We start from the raw sequence: 14,836 nt of genomic DNA, 5'->3' as shown, positions 1-14,836 counted from the left end.
GCCGCCTGCCTCCATCCTGTGGCTCCTCTCTGGGCTCATCTTCCATCTCCTTCTAGTTCGGCACCTCCTCTTCCTACTCTTCAGACAAAGCCGCATGTCCCTCCTCCTCCTCCTCCACCATGTCGCCCCACTGCTGTGCCAGGTTGTGGAGGGCATGGCAGACCACCACAAAGCATGTGACCCTTTTGGGGGGGGGGGGGTACTGCAGTGCACCACCAGAGCAGCCTAGGTATTGGAACCTCATTTTAATCAGTCCAATGCACCACTCAACGACATCACGGGTGGTAACATGGGCCTCATCATTTAGGACCTCTGCGTCGGTCTCTGGCCTCCGCACTGGCATCATCAACAAGCACCTCAACAGTTACCCCTTATCTCCCTAGAGCCAACCCATCAATCTGGGGTGATCTTCAAATATGCAGCACGGTAGCATAGTGGTTAGGACTGTGGCTTCACAGCACCAGGGTCCCAGGTTCGATTCCCTGCTGGGTCACTGTCTGTGCGGAGTCTGCACGTTCTCCCCGTGCCTGCATGGGTTTCCTCCGGTGCTCCGGTTTCCTCCCACAGTCTAAAGACGTACAGGTTAGTGTCTAAAAAGGTTAGGAGGGGTTATTGGGTTAAGGGGATAGGGTTGAAGTGAGGGCTTAAGTGAGTCGGTGCAGACTCGATGGGCCGAATGGCATCATTCTGCACTGTATGTTCTATGCTCTATGCCGTTGATCTCCGAGTGCCCCAGGGTGTGGCAGTCATGCATGCTCCCTGGAAAGCGTACACACATGTACATGATCCGGAGATGGTGGTTGTACACGAGCTGAACATTCAGGGAAGGAATCCCTTCCTGGTAATGAAGGGCACTCCCTTTTGTCTCAGTGCACCAAGTCTGCGAAGATGTGGCACAGGTACCGCACCCACTCTTTGTTGAGACAGAGTCTCCTGCGGCACATGCTGTCTGTCATCTCCTCGAAAGATCAACGAGTCCTGTACACTTTGGGACATCGCTGCCGTTCCCCTTCCGGGTTCCCCCTCGGCCTGATGGACGGCCGGGACTTCAGGGTGTGCGGCGGCCTCCTGCACATGGGGTACCGCCTCCAGCCTCCACCGAGGCTGCTGCCTCCTTCCACCAGCTTCTGCCTGTCTCAGTTGGCACCAGCACTGCAAGGGCAGCCCCTACAGGACCGAAAGCACCAGCCATGTCGTTATATCTAAAAAGAATTGTTGAAAGAAAGGGACCAACAATCAGTAAGGACTTCCACCCCAGGACCCATAAATCCCCCAAGCCTCCCCACCCTTATGTGTACCGCCTTCTCTCAGAAGGCAATCCAGCGAGTCAAATGTGCTGGAAAACCTCGCTCTGCACAATCCCCCCCCCCCACACCCCCGGCCACATCAGGAGCCCTTAGACCTCAGACCCTTGCTGGGAACATTAGGGAAACCGTGCTCAGGTGTCCTCCCCTGATCCACACACTTACCCTTTGGTCGCGAGGATACCCCCAGTGCTGAAACCCACAGCTTGTGTGTTTGATTGAGTCTGCTGCATCTATGGTGCTGTCACTTCCAGAGACCAGGCAAACTGTTCAGGCTTCAAAGTTTGATTCAAAGACAATGTAATAATCATCATTTTGAGACATGGCATGTGTGCCCACGAGAAGCCACTTGAGAATATTTTTGTTTTTAAATGATTTGAAAATCAACTACGTCACACTCCACATATCACACTAACCATTAAACAATAAGGAAACATCACTGTTCCATATTGGTACCAATTCAAAGCTGTATCAGCTCATTTTCACAAAATAGCCAAACACACGTAATTACCCTCGCAGGTTCCTCAACAGAAACGGAGGACAAGCCTGAGAATGGGTTATCATGTCCACAATTTTGTCATAGAAATTATCTGTCCATCAATGTGTTACTTGTTCCACGTATCAGTGCCATTCTCTGTCCAGGAGCCGCATCTGTGCAAGCTCTCCCGCATGGCCCAATCTCATCGGAACCAAATCCTGGCATCCACATATTCCACTAGTGTTCAAGGTTCATCCTGGACTTCCAGCATGTTTCTCCCGCAGTGATGTGCCAGTTACATGCAGCACTCACCACACCAACAAAAGTATTAGCAATCTGCAAAAGCATTTCTTCAATGCGTCATCAGCTGGCCCATTTGGATCAGTGTCGTGCACCAAGTCCCACAGCATCTTCTTGCTTCAAAGCGGATTGCCTTCCGGACTCATATGTACCCTTGTGCCCAGTGTTCCAGGACCCAGATGTCTTAGAAAGAAATTGTCCTTCTTTTCGGCTACAGAAAAGGATGGAAACAGCAACAGCAGCCTCCAGCAGGAGCAAGCAGCAAACACAACCTGCAGCTGTGAAGTGCTCTCACAACTAACAAGGCCAATTCCTCATTAGCAATAGCGTTCAGCTGTGAAGCTAGAGGCTGCTCACAGTCAAAGGTAGTTAAAGTGACCTTCAACATAGATCAAAGAGCAGGGCTTTGTCCTGCAAGCAACCTGGACTGCTTCAGCCCCCCGACTGGCTACTCACCTCCTCAGTTCCTCTCCACTGCCATTTCTCACTGGGGAGCTGGTTAATTCCCAGGAGGCCGTTGCATTTGACTTCAATCTCGTTAATGGGATGGATGAATGCGAACGAGGGTTAATACGATGCTCGCCGTATTTGGGCATGATTCAAAACTCACCATCAGGAGCAGGTTGGTTAGATAGCAAACCAATTCATGCCTAGTGCAAATCTCGATTTTGGCCTTTCCCACTATTTAACCGGTCCGCCCAGATCCACAGCAGGTGCAATGCCCATTGCATTTGCCAGCTCTGCCTTGTCAACCAAGATTCAATGGTTGCATCCTTCTAAAGCGATGTAGGATCTAGGTTGGGCCCGATACTGGAAACGTCTTGAAGCAATCCTTGAACTTGTCACAGAACATTGTAGTTTTTAATCTAGCTTGGACCTGTAACACTGGTGAAAGAGGGAGGCACACTTTCCTGTCTTTTTGGTTACTTATTCTTCCTTATTTACCAAAGGAATTTCTTATATCAATTTGTTCTTGAGATATTTGCATCCTTGATATTTATTCACCATCCCTAGTTCCACTGAGGGTCTTCGGCCTTTTGGGGCTGGAGTCACATGCTATCCAGGCCAGCTAAAAGGTGATGAATTTCCTTCTCTAAAAAATGTTAATGAACCACTTAGTTTTTTACAAAAATCTAGCAGCTTTCATGGTCATTTTATCTGGTGCCAGCCCACATCCCACTAGATTTAACAAATGTAATTTCTTAACTTACCAGGGTGGCTCACGCTATGCCATCATAGCAGATCTATTTTTTTGATAGTGCAACCATATTTTTACATCAAACCAGTGTGATACACAGTATGTATCTGCCTGGATAAGAAATAACAATTTACAGTATGAAATATGACCTGCTTGGCCACTTAAGAAGTCAGATCTTTTGACTAGTAGATTGGGTAGCTGCACAGGGCATTAAGTTCAGATTGAAGACAACTTAACTGGTGATGCAGTGAAACTTAGTGGTTGATATTTTTCATGCTACCAGTGGAAATTCACTTGGTCAGCAGTGCCAGGTTAAGTGCTTTGACATGCTCAGTGTCATGATATTCAAGTGAACATCACAGCACATACACACATACATAGTGATGGACAGATCAGCGGACCAATTAGCATACACAACACGACAGCCAATCACAGACAAGAGCATACACAGTACAAAACAAGGAACACGACACTTCTTGGGCAGTCCAGCAAGAGACGGCTCAGGGCAAGGACCTCCAAGCCAGACACTCAGACAGTCACCATGTGCTGAGTACCAAGTTTGTTATATAAATAGTTAAAAGAAATAAAACTGCGTTGTACAAATCGCAACCGTGTTGGTTTGTCTGTGTCTCAGAGTACCCAACACTTCATGGTACCAGAAGTGAATTAAAACCAACCCACAAATCTGCCATCCTGCGCCTTGGACACCGTCAACACACCGCAGCTGTTGCAAGTCACTGGGAACCTTGGCGTAAATAGGACGCTGTTCAAACAGCGCTTCAAACTCTTTTTGGAAGCCAACGAAAAACAGAGCGCCTCGGACAAAAGAAAGATCGGCATCCTCCTCACCACCGCAGGTCAGCACGCCATCCATGTCTACAACTCCCTGGTGTTCGTGGAAGGGAGGACAAATCTAAATATGACACGGTCCTCCTCAAGCTCGACCAACACTTCAACATTGAGGTCAACCAGAGCTTTGAGAGGTATGTCTTCCAGCAGCGCCTGCAAGGTAAGGATGAGCTCTTTCAGTCATTCCTGACGCATCTCCGCATACTCACACAGTCCTGCGGTTACGACACCACCTCAGAGTCCATGATCCGGGACCAGATCGTTTTTGGGGTTGCCTCGGGCAGCCTACGCCAGTAGCTTTTAAAAATAAAAGGCCTACCTTAGCATCTGCAGTTGAAGCTTGTGTCCTGCACGAGAACGCGACTAGCCGCTATGCCCAATTTCAGGCGACCAAATCGGCGCGGAGGGGGTCCTACGCGACTGGATCGGCGAGCCAGGAGCCCCACGAGGCTGAACGGGTCCAGGCGATCGAGTTTCTCCAGGCCCGCGGCCCGGAGGAGGGCGGCCGTTTCGCGCGCTTTTCGAGGCCTCCCGCGCTTGTGCGCGCCAAAACCTACGGCAACACTGAGGGACGTGATGCGCAGGCGCGCTCGATGCAAGACCGAACTGCACATGCGCAGTGGCGCAATGAACGCCATGACGTCACGACGTGCGGCAACTGTGAAGCTGCACATTTAAAAGGGCAATGTCCCGCAAAAACCCAATTTTGCCTACGCTGTGGCAAGGTGGGCCACTACGCTGCTTACTGTCGAGCAGCTCAACCTGTCGATCTTCCACATCTCCGACAACCTCGCAGGAATGTGCGGACCATTCAGCCTCCATATTACGACATCCAGACCGATGACACAGATGACCGGGACACCTTCCGGGTTGCGGTCATCGATGGGAACCGAGTCAACACAATCAATCCGGGTAATGAATGGTGTGCCACCCTGACGGTCAACCCAAATTCGTCGCCCACCTACTAGACTGGACTTATGAGACTGTTTACACGTTGAATTCATGCAACCACTGTTTTAACATGTTTATGTTCTTATCGTTACAGGAATTCATTTTATCGTTCCACATTTCCACGTTCTTTGTTATGGTACAACCTCGTTATTATGTCACACCCGACATCGCCCCTTGTATATAGTTAAGCCCCATGTACATGCTGTAAATATTACACACACAGACACATTTAGCTGCACTCAGTACACATCTCTATTTATAACCACGTAGGCACATAATATTGTAAAAAAGGGGGGATGTCATGATATTCAAGTGAACATCACAGCACATACACACATACATAGTGATGGACAGATCAACGGACCAATTAGCACACACAACACGACAGCAAATCACAGACAGGAGCATACACAGTACAAAACAAGGAACACGACACTTCTTGGGCAGTCCAGCAGGAGACGGCTCAGGGCAAGGACCTCAACGCCAGACACTCACACAGTCACCACGTGCTGAGTACCAAGTTTGTTATATGAATAGTTAAATGAAATAAAACTGCATTGTACCAATCGCAACCGTGTTGGTTCGTCTGTGTCTCAGAGTACCCAACACTTCACTCAGGTTTTCAGTTAATTAATCTGGAATTAAGCATTATCTAATGGATTTATTGTGAGAAAAATAGGAAATCTTGGTAAGATGTTTGAAGTGATTTGTGTGACCTAATTATTTCATCTGCAGTCAGCCAAGAAACCTGTTACCAAACATCCTTCAGCTCACCTGAATAATCATCTTTCAATGTAGTATTCAAGTATCCACATTATCCATATAATGGTGTTGTGACAGCACATTGTTATAACATTGGTTACCACCGTTGGTTGTTACTAATTGTCCATTTACCCATCCAAAGTTAGCTTGGTAACCAGTTTCGATAACCCACTGTATAGAATATCCTCAATGTTAGGTCAGGACTCAAAGTTCAAGGGCAAAGTTACACCTCTTCGGCTCACAGCTTTGCCTGTTGCAAATGCTTCCCAAAAAATTGGATACTGACAGTCCCACTTTCTTCCCATTCATTTTAATGAGTGGAAAGTCTAGACTCTTCATTCTGAACATTTTTCATTCAACTTCACAATGTGCTCAAGACTGGCATTTCTAACTTGAGAAGGCACAAGTGGTCATGATTGTCACAACTGAGCAGTTTACTAAGACCACTGGAAAGGGAAGTCATGGGTCAACAACATTGGTGTGGGACTGCAGTCACTTCAGACCAGAATGTACTAAGGGGAGCAGATTTCTTTCCCCCAAAAATGCCAGTAAGTTAATCGCAATAATCCTTCACTTTTGCTGATATTTCACCGCTTTTTTATTTCCAGAAGTTTTAAACTGAATTCAATTTCACAAGCTGCCACAGTGACATTTCAACCTACGGGCATTTTTCTTTATTGTGATCACAGTGCAGAAAATTCTGCATGCTCCAATTGAGTACAGTAACAGATTAACATAAAATTGGACTGCTGATCCCATTAGTGTCTTACTGTTGGAGTGCCTTCCACCTTTCAGGACCCGAGGGAAACTCGCTGGTCACAGTGGAGGTCAGTGAGCTCGGACATGGGCCAAGCGCCGCCGAGTGTTTGGGAAACAATCAAGAGGGGAACAAACTGATGACTGCAGCTATCAGCAGTGTTAATGTGGAGCAACTTCCACTTTGCAATGCCTTTGGAACGGCAACCCCTAGTGGTTTCTTTGGAAACTGTTGGTTTGACTGCTGGGTATTTGCATGATGTATTGATGCGGTCACTCGCAGTCTAAAATTTTTCAATTTAGAAACAAGCATTAAGACCCCAATTTTCATTTACAGTTGTCTAATGCCAGCTTCGGATGTGCATGACACCTACAGACGAGTTCTAATTTATATCGTGGGTGGTGTATTTCCAACATGGATTGAGCCTGTGCTCTCTGGCCATTACCTTGGACCCTTAGGCACCTAATGCTAGTAAAATGACCACACTGTGATCCAATTTCTAAGCCACATTCTCTGTATTTTAGCCGGGGTCTTTGGATTATTGTCAAGTGACCACTTCACTACTGTACCCCTACGTCTTCATATGTGCTCCTGGTAGACAAGGCCTTGTGCTGGGGGCACAAAACAGGAAAATATATCCCTGAACTTTTTCCCTAATTTTTTCTTCTTCAATGAATGTGCATATATTATACAATAACTTTTCTTCCAGCCTGGATCACAGCATCTCCGATCTCAAACAATCGCACATCAGATACAAATCAGTACAGTATCTAACTGGTAATGAAGGAGCTGATCTCTTCATGTGCTAGTTTGAGACATTGGCTTCATTCAGTGCATAATGAGACTTAAAATTTTGGTGCACATCTAATGGATAGGTGTGGGGGAAGGGGCTAGGATAGTAGATCCTTTTGCGGTTGGTCTATTTCCTGCTCTTTTTAGCAGATACCAAGATTCCATTCCCTTCTCTTAAGTTTCACCTAATGGTGGGGATCACAATGCAACTCAGGCCATCGCGTTCTGTCCCACCGATGATCAAAATTCTTTCTTCTGAACCCCCATTGGGATCCGATGTTCCAACTCCACTATAACCCAGCGCCCACCCCGATGTTTCTGTTCCTCTTGTATATCTTCTCCATTTTAGATTCAACGCTATCTCTACTGTGGCACGGTGGCACAGTGGTTGATACTGAGGCACAGTGACACAGTGATTAGCACTGAGGTACGGTGGCACAGTGTTTAGCACTGCATCACAGTGGCACAGTGGTTAGCACTGCAGCCTCATAGCGTAAGGGACCAGGATCGATTCCAACCTTGAGTGATTGTGTGGATTTTTCATGTTCTCCCCTTGTCTACATGGGTTTCCTCCGGGTGCTCTGGTTTCCTCCCACTGTCCAAAGATGTGCAGTTTAGGTGGATTAGTCATGCTAACTTGCCCGAGTGTCTAAAGATGTGCAGGTTAATTGAGGTCATGGCGATAGGGCACGGGAATGGGCCTAGGTAAAGTGCTCATTCGGAGGCTCAGTGCAGACTCAATGGACCAAATGGCCTCCTCTGCACTGTTGGGATTCTATGCAACATATAATCATAGAATGGTTACAGCACAGAAGACCATTTCTCCCACCATGCCCACGTTGACCCTCTGCAACAGTAACTCCAGCTGGTCCAACTCCTTCTGCCTGTTCCCCACAGCCCTGAAATTCTCCCTCTTCAGACAATGATCTGATATTTTTCTGAAAGCCACCACTGAATTGCCTATCTACTATACTTTCAGTCTGGACTTTCCTGACCCTTACCACTTTGTTGTGCAAAAATGTTTGATTCTTTTACTATTCCCCTGAAATCAGTGTCCTCTGGTTCACATCTCCCCGACCAATGAGAACAATGTCTCACTATCCTGCTCTGTCCATGACCTTCCTGATCCCCTATCAAATAGCCTCTCAGCCTCCTCTTCTCTATTCTATCCCCATAACTGAAGCCCCACATCCCTGGAAACAATCTTGTGAATGTTTCCACACCATATGTAAAGCCTTCACACTCTTGCAAATGTGTGATGTCCAGAATTGGGCACAATAAATTGTTTCCGTTATACGTATATGAAGTATTGTGTCAACAGGTAGTTAGTCAGTGTGCTGCATAGAACCTTTTGCCGAGTCCATCAGGAAGGATCCGGGTATAAGGGGAATAACGATCCCAGGCAGTGGAGGCATGCAAGTCAAGGCCTCCCTGTACATGGACGACGTTGCCGTCTTCTGCTCGGATCCTGCGTCTGTACGCAGGCTCTTGACCACCTGCGACCAGTTTGAACTGGCCTCGGGAGCCAAGGTAAACCGTGGCAAGAGCGAGGCCATGTTCTTTGGGAACTGGGCCGACCGGTCCTTTGTCCCCTTCACTGTCAGGTCAGATTACCTGAAGGTGCTGGGGATATGGTTCGGAACTGCTGGGGCGTGCACCAAAACCTGGGAGGAGCGATTAGCAAAGGCAAGGCAGAAACTGGGCTGGTGGGAGCAACGCTCTCTCTCCATTGCGGGCGAAACCCGGGTCATCAGGTGTGAGGTATTCTCGGTGCTACTGCACGTGGCGAAGGTCTGGCCCATAACCCGACCCTACGCCGCAGCAGTCACCCGAGCTATCTTCAAATTCATCTGGAGATCCAAGATGGACCGTGTCCGAAGGGACACCATGTACAAACCTCTGGAGAAGGGAGGGCGGAACGTACCCAACGCCTCCCTCATCCTGTTGGCCACCTTTGTGTCCAGCTGCATCAAGCTGTGCGTGGACCCCCAGTATGCAAACACCAAGTGTCACTACATACTGAGGTTCTACCTGTCCCCGGTGTTACGAAGGATGGGCCTGGCCTCATTGCCGCGGAACGCTCCAAGTAGTTGGACCGTACCGTACCACCTGTCCTTCGTGGAAAAGTTTTTGAAGAAAAACACCTTTGACCACAAGGCAATGAAGCAGTGGTCAGCACGTAATGTCCTCGAGGCCCTCAGGGAAAAGGAGACCGTGGAGGACGTTGGATGGTTCCCTGAGCAGACTGCCAGAGTCATCTGGCAGGACGCCTCATCACCAAAACTTTCAAACAAGCACCAAGACCTAGCTTGGCTGGTGGTGAGAAGGGCCCTCCCTGTCAGATTCTTCATGCACACCCGAAGGCTCTGCGCCAATGCACGCTGCCCTCGGAGTGGCTGTGGGGGAAATGAGACGGTCACACACCTCCTTGTGGAATGTGCCTTTGCAAAGAAGGTCTGGAGAGAGATGCAGTGGTATTTGTCAAGGTTTATCCCGAACAGATCTGTGACACAGGACTCTGTGCTCTACGGACTGTTTCCAGGGACACACACCGAGACAAATATCAACTGCTGCTGGAAGGTCATCAAAGACGCTCTTTGGTCTGCCCGAAACTTGCTGATCTTCCAGTGCAAAGAATTGTCCTCGACCGAGTGTTGCAGACTGGCACATTCCAAGGTCCAGAACTATGTGCTAAGGGACGCACTCAAGCTTGGGGCAGCTGCCGCCAAGGCGCAATGGGGAAAGACCACTGTGTAAGGTCTTTCCAGCAAATGTACACCGAGGGGCGGGTAACAGTGTAAACCCCCCTCGGTCTGGGCCACTAACACTCCAATGTATAAAACAAACATGACAATGTAAATATTTAAGAAGGAATTGTAATGTAAAGAGTGATATGTGTATAATATGATCAAAATTGAATCGAATGGAAGAAAGTCAAGGCAATGTGTAACTCTGATGGAAATGTACAGTCAAGACAATTCGAAATGCTCTGTAATGCTTGATAAATTTTATGAATAAAGTATATTTTTTTGAATTAAAAAAAAAGAATATCGCTTCTCCGCTGTTTCTTTACCCTAGTTAAACAACAGTATCATGGGTGGGATTCTTCGTTGCCCGACGCCGAAATTGTAATCGCCGACCAGGCAGAGGATCAATTCCGTTGCCGGAATCGGGACCAGCGTCGGTTTGACGCTGGTTTGCGATTCTCCGCCCCCTCCAGACCGGCATCATCGTGATGCCCGGCGCATGCAGTCGAAATGTCGTTAGTGCCTCATCGGCCAGCCCACCCGTGATGCTACGCTCCCGATGGGCCGAGTTCCCGACGGCGCGGGACACAGATGGTCTGAGCCGGCACACTCGGCCAGGATCCGTGACGCTACCCAGGGTTGGGGTGTCTGTCAGGGCCGGGTGACTGTGGGGGGAGGGGGCAAGGGGTGGCCAGGGGGTGGGCTGCGTGGTCGCAGTTTGTGGGTTAGGTTGCGCGCACGGCTGGTGCCATGTTGTACTGCGCGACTGGTGCAGGTCATCAGCCATGTGCATGAGCGGTCCGGGATCTGGCCATTCACCCGGCGCCGGTACTAGCCCCTCACCGGTACCGGAATCGGTGAGGGGTTCACGCCGATTTTTTTGATGTGAACCTCCAGTGGATTCTCCATTCGAGCGGTACTTAGCCGCAGGAACATTGAATCCCGCCCCATAAGTTGTCACCCACTTTCTTTTTATGACCAGAGGTGAACGTACTTTGTACGGTTCCAATTTGTAAATCACCAAATGTGTCCAACTTAGCCACAAATGGCCACAAATTTCCAGCTAACAATGATAACAGCTACATATCAGTCACTGGTCAGTTATGATCAACTTTATGGCTGGTGATGTTTTCCATCATTACTTTTCCATAGTATAAAACTGTAGTGTAATTTTTTTTAAACTCTCAGATTTCACTGTCAGAAACATGGACCGATTTCAAAATCCACAATTCCTAGTCGATCAATTACTGACTGCCGTGTCCCGATTAACACAGAGGGTGAATGTATGTCAAGGCTGGAAGTTTGGTCAAAAGTTTGCTACCAAACAATAATCACCCCTTTCCACTGATCGTGTGATAGTTTTAATTTAAGAGATGGGTAATCAACTGACTATGCATTTAAGAAATTTTAAAAATATATTTTAAAATAAATCAGCCTCGGGCTTTTGGAGGGGTGACTTCGATGTTATAATGTTGGCACTACTGTCAACAAATACTACACAATATTGGTGTCTGCGGTGATTAACGTTATGTCTGGTCAGAAAGCACGCTGACTTTGTTTTGGTTGAACCTCATGTTGCAATCCGGGGGAAATGCATTGAATTTCATCTCAAAGCATTCTTTTAGGAATTTCAATGCATGTATATAGCCTGTCTCCAAGAAAAAATAGACCTGACAAGGTGCCCCGACCAAGAGCATTTTAAAAGCAGCACCTTGATTGTAACGAGTGATCTTTATCTAACAAAACCCGCATCCTCTTAAGCTGCATTTTGATTCTCTCCAACTTTTTTTCTCCCTTCCACCCCCTCCTCGAAACCCCTGCTGTCTGCAAGTTGCGCCAGCGACCTCCCAAGATATAGGCGCAACAAAAGACAGCCCGTAAAACTGTCTTAAACCTCCCCACAAGGAAAACTTACAATTGACACACTCAATGTATCCCTCCTGTCCGCTTCAAGTGAAACAGCAGAATGCAGCTGCCAACTCTTGACAATGCAGAGATTAAGCATTCTGAGATCCAACAATATCGCTTGGCAAACGCATCGATCGTCCCTCACATTCCTGAGGCATCAATAATTTGTGTGCAAAAAAAAATAATAACATTGTTTTGAAAAGCACCTCAGGAAAAGTTGAACATTCGCCTCTTCCCCCCCCCCCCCCCCCCCCTCAAAAAAAAACTTAATCTTACCAAACTGGGCAAGAGATATACACACGTTGAGTAGAAAAAGCCCAAAGAGGTGATAGTAACCGGATGATGCTGGAAGGAGGAAGGGGGGCTGGAGACCCATGGTGAATTCAGCCTTTCATTTGCTCCACGGTGTCCCCTCTGAACCGCTCAGTCTTCCTTCATTCCGAGCGGGCGTCCCATCAAAACAAAGCTGCAGAAAGTCAGCGAGAGCGCAGTCAGTCGGCGCCATGCAATCCCGGGCTGGTGTCAGATCGCAGTAATCCTGCAGAGGGCTCACAACATTCCCACATTAGCATTTCCCGAGACAGGAAAAACGTGCTCCTGCGCCCCAGCCCGCAGAGATCTTCAGGATCAGATACGGTTCAAAAGCTTATTACCTCATCCGGACCAACCTAAAGGCAGGCATATTCCACACCACTTTATGTTAGCGCATTATTTTCTTTAAAAACGGATTAAAGATCCTTACCGAATCTATAGCATCGTTCACTGCCCGATGATCTTCCTGGAAATTTCACCTGTTTCCCAGTGCTACACCTCTACAGAGAGGACAATATTTACCCCCCTCCCCCACACAGTGGCCTGCAAGTTCTAGCCAAGTGGTAATGCCCCCCTTCACCAAATTGTGAATGGTGAAATTCCATTGACTAATTTCATTACTGATAACAGAGTGAAAAAGCCAATCCACTATCTCTAATGATGATACAGAGTTCAGTGACAGGGCCCGGCTAATCAAACCCAGTGCTTTAATTGGATCTTCCAGCTTTGTGCCAGCAATCATCCATGCGAGGGGTTTTGATGAGCTCTGTCCGTGGTGGAAGCATGGAGGGATCAGGACTTAAGTTGTTAATGAGGCCTCAACCAAGTTGAATGACACTAAAATGGATAATCCAGTTGTGATGTGCACAATATTTATATTAAATGGCCGAGTGACCAGAAAGAGTGTATTTTACTCATTATGTCCAGGTCCATACCAATGTGGCTGACTCTTAATTGTCCTCTGATGTGGCTTTGTCATCGACCGAGTTGTGTCATCTGCCGCAGTTTTAAGAAAAAGGTCCACAATACCCTCTAAAGGGATGGGAAATAATGCTGGTTTAGCGACGCCCACATCCTGAGAATTAATGAAAACAAACAATCTCATTCAAAAAATGCACTTGTGAACGATGTGATTGAGAAACAGTGGAACTGTTTAGGTGCAGCAGAAAGGACCCCAAACAGGGTGTGACCCAAACAAGCCTGACACTATGAAAGGATGGTTGAGATCGGGAATTGTGTTGCACTGGAGGACTAAGATCATAGATCATAGAATATTCAGTGCAGAAAGAGGCCATTCGGTGTTGTGAAGGATTGCACTTGCTAACAACCCACCTCCTGACTCTCCAAACCCTGTCCCCATTTTCAAGACACAAAAGAGCACCGGCTCTTGGAAAGAGCAGCCTACTTAAGCCCATGCCTCCACCCTGTCCCCGCAACCTATTAACCCCACCTAACCTATGGACACTAAGGGCAATTTATCATGGCCAATCGACCTAACCTGCACATCTTTGGACTGTGGGAGGAAACCGGAGCACCCGGAGGAAACCCACTCAGACACGGGGAGAACGTGCAGACTCCACACAGACAGTGACCCAAGCCGGGAATCAAACCTGGGACCCTGGATCTGTGAAGGAACTGTGCTAACCACTGTGCTACCGTGCTGCTAAGATGCAATATAAATTGGGTATTGTAAAATTATATCAAATATTTGATCAGGTGAATAGAGAAAGACTATTTACTCTAGTCGGTGTGTCAATGAAAAGTGAATTAATCTAAAATTGTCAATATAAGAATACTAGAAGAATAGTTAGAATTACTTTGTTTAATGCCATAGCTTTTTTATATTGGTCCATGGGATTCGAACATCACTGGCTGGGCCACAACGTATTGCCTATCCCTAATTGCCCATGAGAAGCTGGCAATGAGCTGCCTTCCTGAACCACTGCAGTCCATGTGGTGTAGGTACACCCACAATGCTGTTAGGGAAAGAGTTGCATGATTTTGACACAGTGACAGTGAAGGAACGGTGATATATTTTTATCTCAGGATGGTGGGTGGCTTAATTGGTAGGGAACTTCCAGGTGTTGATACTCCCAGGTCCCTGCTACCTGTCCTGCTTGATGGTAGAGGCCTTGGGTTTGGAAGGTACTGTATAAGATGACTCATTGAGTTCCTGCTATGCATTTTGTAGATGCTACACGCCGGTGCTACTGTGTGTCGATGGCGGAGGGAGTGAATATTTGTGGAAGGGGTGCCAATCAAGCGGAGCTGGTTTGTTCTGGATGGTGTTGAGTGTTGTTGGAGCTTCACTCATCCAGGCATTAACAGATTCAAAAACAACTTCTTCCTTGCTATTACCAGATTCCTGAATGACCCTCTTATGGACTGAGCTGATCTCTCCATGCACCTTCTCTACTTAGTAGTACTACACTCCGTATGCTTCACCCGATGTCTGTGTCTACGTATTCACATTGTGTA

The 14,836-nt window shown here is 47.5% G+C and overlaps 1 protein-coding gene across 1 annotated transcript in view; it reads right to left on the bottom strand.

Moving 5' to 3' along the window:
• The window catches only part of LOC140388121 (von Willebrand factor D and EGF domain-containing protein), a 455,711-nt gene extending 442,880 nt beyond the window's left edge, over positions 1-12,831 (bottom strand). The window contains exons 1-2 of the mRNA XM_072471788.1: positions 12,789-12,831; positions 12,323-12,584 (exon numbers count right to left, since the gene is read on the bottom strand). Of these exons, the coding sequence (XP_072327889.1) occupies positions 12,323-12,422 (100 nt within the window). The 5' untranslated portion in view covers positions 12,423-12,584; positions 12,789-12,831. The remainder of the gene's footprint in view (positions 1-12,322; positions 12,585-12,788) is intronic.
• Between the last annotated feature and the right edge of the window lie 2,005 nt (positions 12,832-14,836).

Source organism: Scyliorhinus torazame, chromosome 2, assembly GCF_047496885.1.
Source record: "Scyliorhinus torazame isolate Kashiwa2021f chromosome 2, sScyTor2.1, whole genome shotgun sequence".
In the NCBI taxonomy this organism is placed as follows: Eukaryota; Metazoa; Chordata; class Chondrichthyes; order Carcharhiniformes; family Scyliorhinidae; genus Scyliorhinus; species Scyliorhinus torazame.
This window is presented reverse-complemented; position numbering and strand designations above follow the sequence as displayed.